We start from the raw sequence: 16,937 nt of genomic DNA on the forward strand, positions 1-16,937 counted from the left end.
ATCCTGGCCGATGCATGTTTTCTGAAGCAGCTCACTATCTGGCATCCTGGCTGATGCATGTTTTCCGAAGCAGCTCACTATCTGGCATCCTGGCCGATGCATGTTTTCTGAAGCAGCTCACTATCTGGCATCCTGGCCGATGCATGTTTTCCGAAGCAGCTCACTATCTGGCATCCTGGCCGATGCATGTTTTCTGAAGCAGCTCACTATCTGGCATCCTGGCCGATGCATGTTTTCTGAAGCAGCTCACTATCTGGCATCCTGGCCGATGCATGTTTTCTAAAGCAGCTCACTATCTGGCATCCTGGCCGATGCATGTTTTCTAAAGCAGCTCACTATCTGGCATCCTGTCCGATGCATGTTTTCTAAAGCAGCTCACTATCTGGCATCCTGGCCGATGCATGTTTTCTGAAGCAGCTCACTATCTGGCATCCTGGCCGATGCATGCTTTCTGAAGCAGCTCACTATCTGGCATCCTGGCCGATGCATGTTTTCTAAAGCAGCTCACTATCTGGCATCCTGGCCGATGCATGTTTTCTGAAGCAGCTCACTATCTGGCATCCTGGCCGATGCATGTTTTCTGAAGCAGCTCACTATCTGGCATCCTGGCCGATGCATGTTTTCTGAAGCAGCTCACTATCTGGCATCCTGGCCGATGCATGTTTTCTAAAGCAGCTCACTATCTGGCATCCTGGCCGATGCATGTTTTCTAAAGCAGCTCACTATCTGGCATCCTGGCCGATGCATGTTTTCTGAAGCAGCTCACTATCTGGCATCCTGGCCGATGCATGTTTTCTGAAGCAGCTCACTATCTGGCATCCTGGCCGATGCATGTTTTCTGAAGCAGCTCACTATCTGGCATCCTGGCCGGATAGATACTCACTCATCGTCAGGCTTGCTGTGGTCCACAATGAGCCAGAACACATAAGAACATTATATTAAACTAATTCCAGATTCACATGTTTAGTTTTTCAACATTTATTTGATCTTTATTTAAACTCCTTCACTTTAGACTTGCTGGCTTTAACCTGCACAGACACCTGATGAACCCCCCCCCCCCCCCCCCCCCCCAATGCATACTGTGGATCAGGGACCCAGAACCCAGTTTTATTCGTCTTTTTTTACCTGGCTGCTGCAGTTTCCTCCTGTGAGAAAATATGAGAGAGAGGAAACAGAAAGCATCAGGAGAACATAGCAGGAAATTGTTGATCATCCAGGATTTTATAGCACTAACATAAAAATAAACACCTAACCCACTTCTCGTACAGACAAACCTGCTTTACAGCTTTACTGTTTTGCAAAGATTAAAGCAGCTACAGCTAACTGTGACGCAGTGAAGGTCTCTGCAGGACCTGATGCTGGGTCAGTAGTTTCTCCTCACCTTGGCAGTGGCGTTAGCTCGGTTGTGGTTGGTTGGGGGTGTTGGCTGAGGGAGGGCGCTGCTGATCCATGTTAGCATACCTGGAGCCGGACTGAGGACATAAAACATTAGGCTCAGTTTCACTTCTTTTTTTTACAGAATCAGTTCGCTTAAGTAAACAGAAACAGGTAGAGTGAATAATCTGTCAGCTGCGCTCTTTTACGTTAACGATCCTCAGATGAGATCATAGATCAACTGAAGCGGATCGGATCCACAGGGAAGATGTCGGGACTCACCCGTTCCCTGCAGCAACCTCAACTTCCTGCTTTGCTTTTTCAGTTTTCAAAGCTGTTGGTAAAACAGGAAAAACATGCAATGAAAAGCAGCAACTGGAGTTTGTTTCTATGAGATAATTCATCGATCTTACTTTCTTTTCTGCACTCATCTTCAAACTTCACCTTCTTTTCCTGTTTGAAAACCAAAAACACACATTTAGAATAAGAAGCCAAATCCCTGCAGCAGCGTTTCTCAACAGATCTTGTTCAACATCTTAAAAACAGAACAGGACAAAAACGAATGACGTCCTCTGGGAATGTCCTTCATCATATGGGATTCCACAAGGCTCCATTCTTGGCCCTCCTTTATATGCTGTGCCTTTAACATTGTATAACTCAGCACCAGTTACTCCTTCATCTGCTGCAGATGATCTACTGATCTATGATCTACTGATCTATGATCTACAGATCTATGATCTACAGATCTACTGATCTACTGATCTACAGATCTACAGATCTACTGATCTACTGATCTACAGATCTACAGATCTACTGATCTACAGATCTACTGATCTACAGATCTACAGATCTACTGATCTATGATCTATGATCTATGATCTACTGATCTATGATCTACTGATCTATGATCTACAGATCTACTGATCTATGATCTATGATCTATGATCTACAGATCTACAGATCTACAGATCTACAGATCTACTGATCTACAGATCTACAGATCTACTGATCTACAGATCTACTGATCTACAGATCTACAGATCTACTGATCTACAGATCTACAGATCTACTGATCTATGATCTATGATCTATGATCTACTGATCTACAGATCTACAGATCTACTGATCTATGATCTACAGATCTACTGATCTACAGATCTACTGATCTACAGATCTACAGATCTACTGATCTATGATCTATGATCTATGATCTACTGATCTACAGATCTACAGATCTACTGATCTATGATCTATGATCTACAGATCTACAGATCTACTGATCTACAGATCTACAGATCTACTGATCTATGATCTATGATCTATGATCTACTGATCTACAGATCTACAGATCTACTGATCTATGATCTACAGATCTACTGATCTACAGATCTACAGATCTACTGATCTACTCATCTACTGATCTATGATCTATGATCTATGATCTACTGATCTACAGATCTACAGATCTACAGATCTACTGATCTATGATCTATGATCTATGATCTACTGATCTACAGATCTACAGATCTACTGATCTACAGATCTACTGATCTACTGATCTACTGATCTACAGATCTACTGATCTATGATCTACAGATCTACTGATCTACAGATCTACAGATCTACTGATCTACAGATCTACTGATCTACTGATCTACTGATCTACAGATCTACTGATCTACAGATCTACTGATCTACTGATCTACTGATCTACAGATCTACAGATCTACTGATCTACAGATCTACTGATCTACTGATCTACTGATCTACAGATCTACTGATCTACTGATCTACAGATCTACTGATCTACAGATCTACAGATCTACAGATCTACTGATCTACTGATCTATGATCTATGATCTACTGATCTACAGATCTACAGATCTACAGATCTACTGATCTATGATCTACAGATCTACTGATCTACAGATCTACAGATCTACAGATCTACTGATCTACAGATCTACTGATCTATGATCTACTGATCTATGATCTACAGATCTACTGATCTATGATCTATGATCTATGATCTATGATCTACTGATCTACAGATCTACAGATCTACTGATCTACAGATCTACAGATCTACTGATCTATGATCTACTGATCTATGATCTACAGATCTACTGATCTATGATCTACTGATCTATGATCTACAGATCTACTGATCTATGATCTATGATCTACTGATCTACAGATCTACAGATCTACAGATCTACTGATCTACAGATCTACAGATCTACTGATCTATGATCTACTGATCTATGATCTACAGATCTACTGATCTATGATCTACTGATCTATGATCTACAGATCTATGATCTATGATCTATGATCTACTGATCTACAGATCTACAGATCTACAGATCTACTGATCTACAGATCTACAGATCTACTGATCTATGATCTACTGATCTATGATCTACAGATCTACTGATCTATGATCTACAGATCTACTGATCTATGATCTATGATCTACAGATCTACTGATCTATGATCTACTGATCTATGATCTACAGATCTACTGATTTATGATCTACTGATCTACTGATCTATGATCTACAGATCTACAGATCTACTCGTCTCTGAAGCCTGGTCGCTATAATAGTCTCCATTGTGTACTGGCCTGTTGCTGCTGTCCAGCAGTATTTGGGCCAGAATGTTTCTTTCATTTATTTGATGGTAGAGCTTTGACTTTTAACTAAAAACACTGTTCAGATATAGAGCTACTTTAGACCAAGGGTCAAATTCTTATTATTGTGAAGAAAAGCTTTTTCTGCAAATTTTGGCTAAAATTAGCCGTTATTATCTCTTCCTGAGCAGCAGAAGCATCGTGCTTCAATCAGCTCCAGATTTGACTGCTCTAATGATCTGTATGCAGTAGCGCCACCAGGGGGTGGCCAGGCTGAACCTGTGCAATATCCTGGCCACCCCAGCAGTCAGTGTAAATTGTATTTTCATCAGTTTAGCATTTCACCTATTATGCACTACCAGCAACGTAAGATTAAAAATATAATAATCATGGTACTGGGGCTGGCCTGTCTGTCCCCTCTGCACTCCTGCTCAGCTCCACCTCACCTGCAATCAGCTCCAGACTGGTTTCACCTGCTTCCACCTGCTTATAAGCCCCATTCAGCTCAGCTACCAGGGCCAGATCATCTCAAACCTACCGGTGAGAACCTGTCTGTTACCAGACCTGATCTGCTTTCTGTTACTGAGGCTGCCTGTCCCTGTTCTGCCTCTATCTGCCTGCCTGGAAACCTGATCAGATCCGTCTCTGGATTTTGGACCCTGTTTATCCTGGATTGCCTGTCTGTAAGTCTGACCCCCTCTGCCTGCGAATACTGGATTTGGCCTAGCCTTTGTGGATCTCTAAAACCTATTAGTTTATGAACCTGGACCTTCCCTCTTGGATTTCCCTGTCTGTACTGCTGCTGGATCTGGACCCCTCTGAATCACGTCTCTGGAAAGCCCCACTGGAATCTTCTGTCTCCCTGACGGCCGCCTCTGGGCTCATGTCCCAGCAAACTCTGCCTCCAAGTAGACTTCAGCTCCTGACTCAGTTCTCTGCCTCAAACCAGCACTTCGTGCTCTGGAGCTCCTGAGTCAGGTTAGCGACCTAGCTCCTCAGTTATCCACTGGTCTCTAACCTGTGTCTCTGCCTCCAGGTGTTCCAGTCTGAGTGCAACCAGTGCACCCTGCACATTAACTGCATGCCCTGTTCTTTCCTTCAATAAAGCGTGTGAAAGTCACTGACCTGTCTTGGTTGAATCTTGGGTCAGACTCTCGTACATTAAAAACAATCACACAATAAGCCAAGATATGTGTAGGTGTTTACTGAAGTCTTTATTATTTCTACATGCAGGTTTCCTGCAATAGTAGATTCAAACCGTGAAACTTTGGCTTTTATTCTCAGTTTGCCACAACAACATTTTTAGTGGCCCCATCTAGCCCCCCCCCTATGAAACATTTCTGCAGGCGCCCCTTCTTTGACTATTTCAGCTGATGGAACGAGTACATTCCTCCGCTGCGAGATCAATAAATACAGTCGTTAGCTCTGTTTTACACTGTTTACATGGGCCTGTTCAGTTGCTAATTTTTACTGGTTGCTTTAAATCTCTTTATGACCTTTTTACTATTTAATTGTTTTAGATCCTGAGTACATGGCCGGTCCATCAGGCCATCCCAGCAGCTTTTGTTTTAGTGTTCAGAGGAAATCTCAGAGGACCTGATAAAACGTGGTGGTACCAACGCTTTGGCTCCCCATTACCAAAACTGAACCAAACTGGGAGTTTTTTAAAAGAAAACTGAAGATGCACCAGCACCAGTTTCATTAGGAGGCTGATTTTTCACTAATAAAGTCAAAAACAAACCAATTAGGTTCAGTAAGCTGCAGCTGGGTGTGAGTCTGAATACGCGAAAAACAATAAACAAGAACATATGGGGGCGGGGCTTACATGTACAGGGGGCGGGGCAGCAGCAGGGGGCGGAGCGGCAGCCGGTGTTCCTTCCTTTGGGTTCTCTGTGTTTTTAGGTGGAAGTTCAGGAGGCTGAGGAACGACTTTAACCACCCAGCTCAACATCCTGGAAGAGAGAAAGAAGCTGTCGCTGTTGGAGGACGAACACTTTGGAATTAACAACGTTTTTTAGTCTTTGGACGGTTTTTAGAATTTAGGGAATTTATGGACTCTGAAATAACAAATAAAACTGATTAATATCTTTGTTTGGTTTTTGAAAACCCTTAATAGCGTAGAGAAGTACCTCCTTCAGCAACGGTCATGATTTACTGAGCAACAGACGACCTGACTGATGCAACTTTCTAAACTGGTTCCAACCAATATTGTTGAAGAGTTATCGGCTCGGTCAGAGGTGTGAGAACGTTTTCCTGTTGTTCTGACGATCAGGTCAGATCCTTGGTGTAAACTTTGTAAAAAGATGGATCCATTCTACTTCATCATCATCAATAGTTTAGGCTGCAAATGGTGGTAAAATGTGGGGACGTCTTCTTGGCCCATGTTGGACCCTTCAGTACCAAATGAGAACTACTTCTCAGCGTAACTGAATAATATTGATGAGTATTTCTATCCCATCCTCTGATGGCTGAACTTTGAGATAATTTTCATATCTCAAAGCTCCAATCTTCTCTGTCTAATTTCTGGAACATGATCATGAATTCACTGGACCTCAGTGGCCTCTATAGTCATCAGATCTCCAATGGTTAATATCAGATGACAAACCTGTAAAAACTGTGTGATGCCATCAGGTCATCATGAACCAAAACCTCTAAGAAATGTTTCTGATGCTCTGAAGGTATGTGAACCAGACCGGTGAGTGTTTCTGATGATTCTGGCCCGTTTGTCCGCACTGCCACCGTCTGCCACCGTCTGCCACCGTCTGCCACCGTCGGCCACCGTCTGCCACCGTCTGCCACCGTCTGCCACCGTCTGCAACCGTCTGCCACCGTCGGCAACCGTCTGCCACCGTCTGCCACCGTCTGCCCTGGCTCTAACTCTCTGAGGCTATTTGGTTCATTGTTTACACAAATGTGATCCCTGCCAGAACCTCGATCAGATCTCGTCTGATCCACCAGTTTTCCTGGTTTAACACATTGCTCTCTGGTGGAAAAACCGTGCCAGATTATAAAAAGCCTTTTGGTCAACAAATGTCCATCCTTCCTTATTCGCATGCCTGATCTCAGTCACGCTTTTGCCTCCTGATTTCCCTGTACTTCCTGGATCGTGTCAGTTATTCTCCGGCTTCAGATCTCTGAACACAGACGTTTCTGCCTTATGCCAGTCACCAGGATCTGCTGGATCTCAATCTTTCTCCTCATGTGCGACGCTGTTTCTGTGCCTTGACAAGTGATTCAAGCCTAATTCTTGGATCATGTCGCCCATTTTTCAACTTTCACAGCTTTAACCAATTTTCTGTCCCCTGATCATCAATAAACCTGAATATATCTCCCTGTAAGTTCTGATTGTGGATCTTTTGGATAAAACCCTCATGTCATACGAAGGATTTACTCTCACAGCCTGTCAGATCTGCAGGATTCTGCAACAGTTAGTGATTTTATTTCTGAACTTAACCTTATCCACATTTTGGTGTCTGTCCATTAACATTTCTCTCTCCTTTCCTGATGTTATTTAAATGCAATTAGCAGCAGATATTTTAAAGTCAATCTATTGAACTTTTGGGTCGTCAGAGCAATATGTTACAGTATTAGATACTTTTACTGATTTCATTTCAGACGTTCCTATGTGGTCTATAGAAGCTAGACGGGTTCCCACAATGCTTTGCAAGACAGGATTTATAGACACTGCAAACCTCACAGAGTTTAAGAAAATCCCGTTCTTGCTCTCTGTACTCTGTGAAACACCTTCCAGTGTTGGTTTTATCATGGAGGGCTTCACTTGTTCACAAAATGTGTGTAAGTTTTGTTTTTTATAGTTCTTTTTCAAAAGAAAATTTTAATATCATGCATTTGCTTTTCTTCTGTATATTTAGTTTCCTTTTGGCAGCAAAACATATTATAATATTTAAAATATATCTTAACACTGATTTAGTTAAAATCTTTGAGTGAATAATTTGAAGCTGCAGACATTTTTATCTGGCTAACAGGCTAACAGGCTAACAGCGCTCTGCTATACTGCCTGTTTCAGCTGGAACAGACTTCATCATCATCCATCGTATTGCAGCTCCTGTTTTTGGCTTTTTTCCTTCCTCTTTCAGGGGAACAACAGTAAGAACACTATCCTGATGGGAAAGGGACTTCAGACTGTTGAATTCGGACATCCTTCAGCTGTATGGGACATCTCCTATGAGTCGTCATTGCAACCTTTTTTTTCTTCTTAAATTTTTTCGGATGTTTTTGCTCTGTCAAAGCGTCACCAATGGACCGGGCATTAATACTGCAGCATCTTATGTGCTTCTCTGGTCACTGTTGAGAACAAATGGCACATTTAGTCCATGCATTGTGAAGATGACTGGACTGGGTCTTTAAAACTCAATCCTGCTTCCAGACTTTCCTCTGAAAAGATTCATTAATTGTGGAGAGATGATTGTGATTATTAAAACGGATGGAAATGAGTCCAGATACGTAAACAGATGGAATCTAGGAAGAAATAACTTTATCTCCTCTCAGCTTAACTCCCCGGCTTTGCTGTTCTGTACTTAATGGAGTTTGGATCACGTCTGGCTGAGTGTCGGACCCAATCACAACGGACTCGTCATGACCCTAATCCTCCATAGGAGGCCACTGGAAAACCAATACAAACATTTTAACTGGTGCCCAGTTGGTCACTTTCTCTCTCTTATCTGTTTAACCGGCTGTGAAGCTGGGAGCTCAGTAGTTCATTATGGGTCGCCATATAGCCTGCTGCTCTAACTGATGGGAAATTGGTTCAGAGATGAATAGCTGGGCAGAGTCAGAACCAGAGGAAACTAACTGGTTAGTCTTCATTTGAGGTGTTGCTTTAACCAGCAGCTCTATAATCCTCTGCAGTCGAGGCCTTTGGGAGTTTTGCTGGTAAACCAGGCCATGGTTCTGGAAGCTGCCCATCTTTGCTTCATGTATAAAGGTTCTGCCTGCAGCTCAGTTCTGCTGAAAGGTTGGGTTTAGAAAGAGGCCATCACCAGTCCGCCCCAGAATCCACTCTAACTGGGAATGAATGAAGCTCTGATTGGATCTAGAAAAGCTGCTGTCTGGTTTTATACTAAATGAATCCTAAAAGGTTTTCGGATCGAATATGTGAACTTTAACTGAAACTTACAATTTTCACACATCCTGACGAGCAAATTTAAAGCTGTTTATTAAGAAAGAAATCAACAAACACTGGAACTTCAGAACCAAAATGCTCCTGGACCTGCATACAGTGAACATTATTGATCCTGCAACCACAACCTGCCACATCTGGAGTCTAAGGACCTCATCCCTGCTTTAGCGTCGCACCTTTAAAAGCTCCTGATCAACGTTTTAACGAAACCAGGCCTGAATCTACCAGTTTACCTCCATTAAACACAGCGAAAGCATCACGGGATCGACAGTTTGGATCAACACAGAGGGCTCTAGCTGTAAAGGTTTAACAAAGCATACAGGAGGGCTGAGAAGAGGTTGAGGGTTCAGGTTAGATGTTCATGGGTTTCCTGTCCTACCTGAATGGTTCAGCTGGTTTCCTGCAGCATCCCACAGAGCTGTAGCGAAGAAAAGACCAGCAGGGATCTGAGCGCAGTGGGAGGATTACAGCGCTAACAGGATTACAGAGGAGCTGAAGGACAGAACCGGACAGAGCAGGAGCTCGGATTACACCTTATGAGGCCAGGACCAGGACACCCTCCCCAACACTGACTCTGTCCTCAGGGGGCAGAAAATATGAAAACATGATATTTGGTACAAATCAGACCGAAAACAGACCTGAATGTGTTTGGATCTGAAAGTCTGAATGGACCAGAGAAAACTTTCACTCATGCAGGTTTTTGTTCTTCATTAAGCCTCCAGCCCTGAAAATGGAAATATTCTTCATCCACTTCGTGAGTATAATTACTGATCGGTGCAAAAATGAAGGTTATTCATTAGGAAAAGTGAACAAAGACAGGCTGGAACTGAACTCTGGATTTAATGTTAAACCCAAACGATAGGTTTTAAAACACACCTGCCGTCTGTGGTCAGAACCTTGGTTCAGTTCTGAGAAATGGGAACCCCGAGCATCTTTCCTTTGGATAAACTTTACGAGAACAAGTTCACTCTCACAAACAACTACAGGTTCTTAGTTCCAGGTACTCAGAGATTAACTTCCACACAGAAAGACCTGTGGAGTAAAAAATGTTGAGGTACGTCTGTTCTTAGCCTCACGGCTCCAAACGAAGGTCCTGAGGGATCAGAATGAGTCACAGCGTCCTTCATGGCATGAAGGGGAGGACGGCTGTTTGGAGGAGATCCAGTGTGAGAAAGGTCTTTATCCAGGGGGTGGGTTGGTTCCCCCGGAGTCACCAGTGGAGCAGTACCGCTATCGCCTTCGTGTTCCGCTTTATTCATGCATAGAAATAGCTTTATTATAATTAATGCAGGGAGTTTTACAGATTATATGGACACTGCTGTAAGTAGAACAGGAAAGAAGGACTTTCACTAAAGCTAAAAGGAAACTTCCCTCATGTGAAAACAGGACCGACTCTGAGGGGCGGGACTAACTGTGAGAAAGTTAAGGTTTAGCTGGGATGCGTGAGCGCTAGCGTCTTTTTGGCTTCCAGTTAAATCCAGAATAGAATTTAAAATCCTCCTCCTCACATATAAAGCCTTAAATGGCCAAGCTCCATCTGATATCAGAGATCTGATTGTTCCTTATGTTCCTAACAGAGCACTTCGCTCTCAATCTGCAGGTTTACTAGTGGTTCCTAGAATTTCTAAAAGTAGAATGGGAGCAGATCTTTTACAGTAGCAGCCATTCAAAATGGCCGTTCCCAGTTAAACGCCAGCTGAATGGCAGCTAACTTCCCTGCAGCTCCCAGTGAAACCCCCTCCAACTTCCAGCTCCTGCAGTGACCCCCCTCCCCCCTCATGCATATTTTTTTACTCTGCCTCCACCCTTTCACTGAATTACAGTGTCTGACCAGCAGATGGCGCTCCTCTTTAGATCTTAACCTCCACAAATCAAGACAGAAAGAATATTTTAGTACAAAGATTGATGTTAAAAAAGGAACTGAAGGGGGAACCAGGCAAGAACCAGCCAGGGACCCATCAAGGAAGGTGGGGAAATTTTAAATGGCTGCTACTGTAGTTTATCCTCTCCTGTCAACCCAGCTACTAGTTTAGAGAAAAGGTTAAAATGTTTCTGTTCTAAGGAGCAAAGTCTTTATCTCCTTGAGGGAAGTTCAGGGTTGGAGCTGAGTATTGCCTGGGGAGCATTTCCTGATGGGTGTTTGTGTGAAGTGGACCTGGCCTTGTTTGCAGGTCTGAGCTGCAGGATGATATCAGTGGCTGCATGTTAAAGCTGTTAATGGGCCTCTGACAAGGATTAGCTGCTAACCAGGTTAAGTCCAGCGTCAGCAAAACCTGGGATTGCAGCGTTCTGAGCCTGACCCTGTGCTCCACCCTGCTCCTGGAGGACCCTTCGTCCCTGGCTTCAGATTCACAAAGAATCCCACCACTAAAGCTTCTCCTAAGAACGTCACTTTATGAAGCTGTTAAACAGAGATTTTCCTCAAATCCTTTTAATTTTTTCCCTTCAGATTTCTCTGATGGCTTTTTAAATATTTAACTTTTATCTAAATGGGTGGAATCCTAGGAAACTTCAGGAGAATGAGGAGAACTAATGAACCTAAGAGGGTCTGAAGCAGAGAAGATGGAGAGAACAGAGAGCTGATTCACTCAAATCTGACTCTCATTATTATTTTGGGGAAGAGATAAACTTGATCAAACCCATTGAGGGAGATTAAATATCTTCAGCAGGCAGACGAGTTAAAGATTAATCTCTGGTAACTAAATGTTATGGAGGATAAATGAATAACAGGACAAATCTGGTGTAAATGGTTCTGATGAACTAGTAGCAGCTCAGCGCGGTTGGGTTGTGTCTGGCACGGCCCGGTTCAGTTGTGCGTTCCATTTACCCTCAGCAGTTATCAGGTTACACAGGTCTGTAGGCGTAACCTGAGGTTACCATGCATGGACCGATCTCAGCATGGCTTCAAACGGGGCTATATCACAGGCATGGGTTCTTGCTCCCTCTGTTTGCTTTCTTTCTTTTTATCATCCTGTAGATTCTCTCCTGCTCTCCTGTGGACAGATTTCTGTGCACTAATGTCCACTTTTGATCACTTTGAGGATGGAACCAACCAGATGAATACACTGCCTGTGATTGGCTACCTTTCAGGAAAACACACCTCTTGAGACACTTTTTTCTTCCTAGCTGGGAATATTAGCTTTAGCAAAGCATCTTCAGGCTAATAGCTGTAATTTTTGTTATAAGTATCAATTTTTAAGAATTGAAAAATTCCCTGGCAGATATATTAACAAACACAGTCTAGGTAGGAAACTGCTCAATAAAATTCTGTCTTAATCCATAGAAAAAGGATGTAAATAAGATGTATCTTGTGAAGTTAGGAAGCTGAGACAGAAGCATTTCCTGCAAGAAATGAGGTTCAAATGTATTTAAAGTTTTCAGACAGACAGACAGAGCTCTGACTGGGCAACGCTCAGTACATTCATTTATACGGCAACTCCCAACACACTCTCTCCCTTGGAACTATCCCACCCCTGCATAAAAAACTTTCTGACACACGAACATTTGGAGGAAAAAAATGTCAGAGGATCAAACTTCCAGGAGGAAAGTTCAGGCTGTCTGCTGCAGGCAGAATAATCCAGGTTTTCCTGAAGTGAAAAAGGAATAAGATGGTAGGATCTCCTGCTGCCCTCTGGTGGACAGTCTGTGAACTTCTCACACCAATAAATAAACCACCCCTGACTAAGAACTGGAAGCTTAGCTCTCCTGCAGCTTCTGTTCCCAGTAGCACCAGTTCAGGTGATACTGGAAGATTATGAGCTTTTGTCTGAGCAGCTGGAGGGTTGTTTGATTCTGAGCAGATTATTTTTCCCTGATCAAATCCTAAAACATTTTAGACTTGCTGACAATTAAAAAAAAAGAATCTGATAACAATAGCGCTGATATTGTGTGAAGGAGGACAGAACGCTTACATGTCCAGGTGGCCCACCTCTGAAGGCTCCGCCCCCTGAACAGGTTATGATCATTGACAGGTTCTTAGTTTGGCTGGATAGACTTTAAACCAATCTGCAATCATTCTCTGATAACACCTGGACCTGTTACCATGGAAACAGGCCATGCTGTTCAGTGTCACCACAGCGGCTTTATTTGTATGTCCAAACCCACTGATAGGCTGAACTGTTGACCCTCAGTGCCCAGTGATTACACTTCCTGCTGTTGCTCACCTGAGGTTGTGAAACCAGGTGCGGCCTGATCGCCGTGGCAACCCTTTGATGGAAGTATCCATAAAAGGTTGGAGTGCCACCCTCCACCCCTCCACTCCCGCGTTATCAGTCACAGAGCAGATAAATGTTATCAGAGGAACCTCGCCATGTCTGTGAACGCTGCACCCAGCAACCTTCAGTAGAACCTGAACCTGGATCTGTTTCTTTCAGTAAATCAATCAGGACAATTTACAGCAGCACAAACTAAACTTATAAATACTTTCGGCAACTACAGTCACGTTTACTGTCAGACCAACTCTGCTGCTGATCCGGTAACACCTCTGGGTTCAGAACATCTAACAGGAAGATCCTCCAGAATAAGATCAATAACTCTGAGAAAGGTGGGAGAGGAGGTCTGGAAAGGGCTGATGGAGGTGGAGGCAGATTGCCCTCTATGGCAACAGGGACTATTTCTTAGGCAGATTGCCCTCTATGGTGTCGGCAACAGGGACTATTTCTTAGGCAGATTGCCCTCTATGGTGTCGGCAACAGGGACTATTTCTTAGGCAGATTGCCCTCTATGGCAACAGGGACTATTTCTTAGGCAGATTGCCCTCTATGGCAACAGGGACTATTTCTTAGGCAGATTGCCCTCTATGGCAACAGGGACTATTTCTTAGGCAGATTGCCCTCTATGGAAACAGGGACTATTTCTTAGGCAGATTGCCCTCTATGGCAACAGGGACTATTTCTTAGGCAGATTGCCCTCTATGGCAACAGGGACTATTTCTTAGGCAGATTGCCCTCTATGGTGTCGGCAACAGGGACTATTTCTTAGGCAGATTGCCCTCTATGGTGTCGGCAACAGGGACTATTTCTTAGGCAGATTGCCCTCTATGGCAACAGGGACTATTTCTTAGGCAGATTGCCCTCTATGGCAACAGGGACTATTTCTTAGGCAGATTGCCCTCTATGGCAACAGGGACTATTTCTTAGGCAGATTGCCCTCTATGGAAACAGGGACTATTTCTTAGGCAGATTGCCCTCTATGGCAACAGGGACTATTTCTTAGGCAGATTGCCCTCTATGGCAACAGGGACTATTTCTTAGGCAGATTGCCCTCTATGGTGTCGGCAACAGGGACTATTTCTTAGGCAGATTGCCCTCTATGGTGTCGGCAACAGGGACTATTTCTTAGGCAGATTGCCCTCTATGGTGTCGGCAACAGGGACTATTTCTTAGGCAGATTGCCCTCTATGGTGTCGGCAACAGGGACTATTTCTTAGGCAGATTGCCCTCTATGGCAACAGGGACTATTTCTTAGGCAGATTGCCCTCTATGGCAACAGGGACTATTTCTTAGGCAGATTGCCCTCTATGGTGTCGGCAACAGGGACTATTTCTTAGGCAGATTGCCCTCTATGGTGTCGGCAACAGGGACTATTTCTTAGGCAGATTGCCCTCTATGGTGTCGGCAACAGGGACTATTTCTTAGGCAGATTGCCCTCTATGGTGTCGGCAACAGGGACTATTTCTTAGGCAGATTGCCCTCTATGGCAACAGGGACTATTTCTTAGGCAGATTGCCCTCTATTGCAACAGGGACTATTTCTTAGGCAGATTGCCCTCTATGGCAACAGGGACTATTTCTTAGGCAGATTGCCCTCTATGGCAACAGGGACTATTTCTTAGGCAGATTGCCCTCTATGGCAACAGGGACTATTTCTTAGGCAGATTGCCCTCTATGGCAACAGGGACTATTTCTTAGGCAGATTGCCCTCTATGGCAACAGGGACTATTTCTTAGGCAGATTGCCCTCTATGGCAACAGGGACTATTTCTTAGGCAGATTGCCCTCTATGGTGTCGGCAACAGGGACTATTTCTTAGGCAGATTGCCCTCTATGGTGTCGGCAACAGGGACTATTTCTTAGGCAGATTGCCCTCTATGGTGTCGGCAACAGGGACTATTTCTTAGGCAGATTGCCCTCTATGGCAACAGGGACTATTTCTTAGGCAGATTGCCCTCTATGGCAACAGGGACTATTTCTTAGGCAGATTGCCCTCTATGGCAACAGGGACTATTTCTTAGGCAGATTGCCCTCTATGGCAACAGGGACTATTTCTTAGGCAGATTGCCCTCTATTGCAACAGGGACTATTTCTTAGGCAGATTGCCCTCTATGGCAACAGGGACTATTTCTTAGGCAGATTGCCCTCTATGGCAACAGGGACTATTTCTTAGGCAGATTGCCCTCTATGGCAACAGGGACTATTTCTTAGGCAGATTGCCCTCTATGGCAACAGGGACTATTTCTTAGGCAGATTGCCCTCTATGGCAACAGGGACTATTTCTTAGGCAGATTGCCCTCTATGGCAACAGGGACTATTTCTTAGGCAGATTGACCTCTATGGTGTCGGCAACAGGGACTATTTCTTAGGCAGATTGCCCTCTATGGCAACAGGGACTATTTCTTAGGCAGATTGCCCTCTATGGCAACAGGGACTATTTCTTAGGCAGATTGCCCTCTATTGCAACAGGGACTATTTCTTAGGCAGATTGCCCTCTATGGCAACAGGGACTATTTCTTAGGCAGATTGCCCTCTATGGCAACAGGGACTATTTCTTAGGCAGATTGCCCTCTATGGCAACAGGGACTATTTCTTAGGCAGATTGCCCTCTATGGCAACAGGGACTATTTCTTAGGCAGATTGCCCTCTATGGCAACAGGGACTATTTCTTAGGCAGATTGCCCTCTATGGCAACAGGGACTATTTCTTAGGCAGATTGCCCTCTATGGTGTCGGCAACAGGGACTATTTCTTAGGCAGATTGCCCTCTATGGTGTCGGCAACAGGGACTATTTCTTAGGCAGATTGCCCTCTATGGTGTCGGCAACAGGGACTATTTCTTAGGCAGATTGCCCTCTATGGTGTCGGCAACAGGGACTATTTCTTAGGCAGATTGCCCTCTATGGCAACAGGGACTATTTCTTAGGCAGATTGCCCTCTATGGCAACAGGGACTATTTCTTAGGCAGATTGCCCTCTATGGCAACAGGGACTATTTCTTAGGCAGATTGCCCTCTATGGCAACAGGGACTATTTCTTAGGCAGATTGCCCTCTATGGCAACAGGGACTATTTCTTAGGCAGATTGCCCTCTATGGCAACAGGGACTATTTCTTAGGCAGATTGCCCTCTATTGCAACAGGGACTATTTCTTAGGCAGATTGCCCTCTATGGCAACAGGGACTATTTCTTAGACAGATTGCCCTCTATGGCAACAGGGACTATTTCTTAGGCAGATTGCCCTCTATGGCAACAGGGACTATTTCTTAGGCAGATTGCCCTCTATGGAAACAGGGACTATTTCTTAGGCAGATTGCCCTCTATGGCAACAGGGACTATTTCTTAGGCAGATTGCCCTCTATGGCAACAGGGACTATTTCTTAGGCAGATTGCCCTCTATGGTGTCGGCAACAGGGACTATTTCTTAGGCAGATTGCCCTCTATGGCAACAGGGACTATTTCTTAGGCAGATTGCCCTCTATGGCAACAGGGACTATTTCTTAGGCAGATTGCCCTCTATGGCAACAGGGACTATTTCTTAGGCAGATTGCCCTCTATGGCAACAGGGACTATTTCTTAGGCAGA

General features: G+C 44.1%; 1 protein-coding gene across 9 annotated transcripts in view; it reads right to left on the reverse strand.

The window, feature by feature from the left end:
* Positions 1-9,668, reverse strand: part of cngb1a (cyclic nucleotide gated channel subunit beta 1a) — a 69,168-nt gene extending 59,500 nt beyond the window's left edge. For 7 of the 9 annotated variants that reach the window (XM_038304496.1, XM_038304495.1, XM_038304491.1 and 4 more), the window contains exons 1-7: positions 9,526-9,668; positions 5,832-5,958; positions 1,788-1,827; positions 1,657-1,708; positions 1,382-1,472; positions 1,126-1,145; positions 884-898 (exon numbers count right to left, since the gene is read on the reverse strand). In XM_038304496.1, coding sequence (XP_038160424.1) covers positions 884-898; positions 1,126-1,145; positions 1,382-1,472; positions 1,657-1,708; positions 1,788-1,827; positions 5,832-5,957 — 344 coding nt within the window. In that variant the 5' untranslated portion in view covers position 5,958; positions 9,526-9,668. The remainder of the gene's footprint in view (positions 1-883; positions 899-1,125; positions 1,146-1,381; positions 1,473-1,656; positions 1,709-1,787; positions 1,828-5,831; positions 5,959-9,525) is intronic. The other 2 variants (XM_038304497.1, XM_038304492.1) reach the window with 2 other exon arrangements.
* Positions 9,669-16,937: the final 7,269 nt, after the last annotated feature.

The sequence above is a fragment of the Cyprinodon tularosa genome, unplaced genomic scaffold (assembly GCF_016077235.1).
Source record: "Cyprinodon tularosa strain WSP-4 unplaced genomic scaffold, ASM1607723v1 ctg534, whole genome shotgun sequence".
NCBI lineage: Eukaryota > Metazoa > Chordata > Actinopteri > Cyprinodontiformes > Cyprinodontidae > Cyprinodon > Cyprinodon tularosa.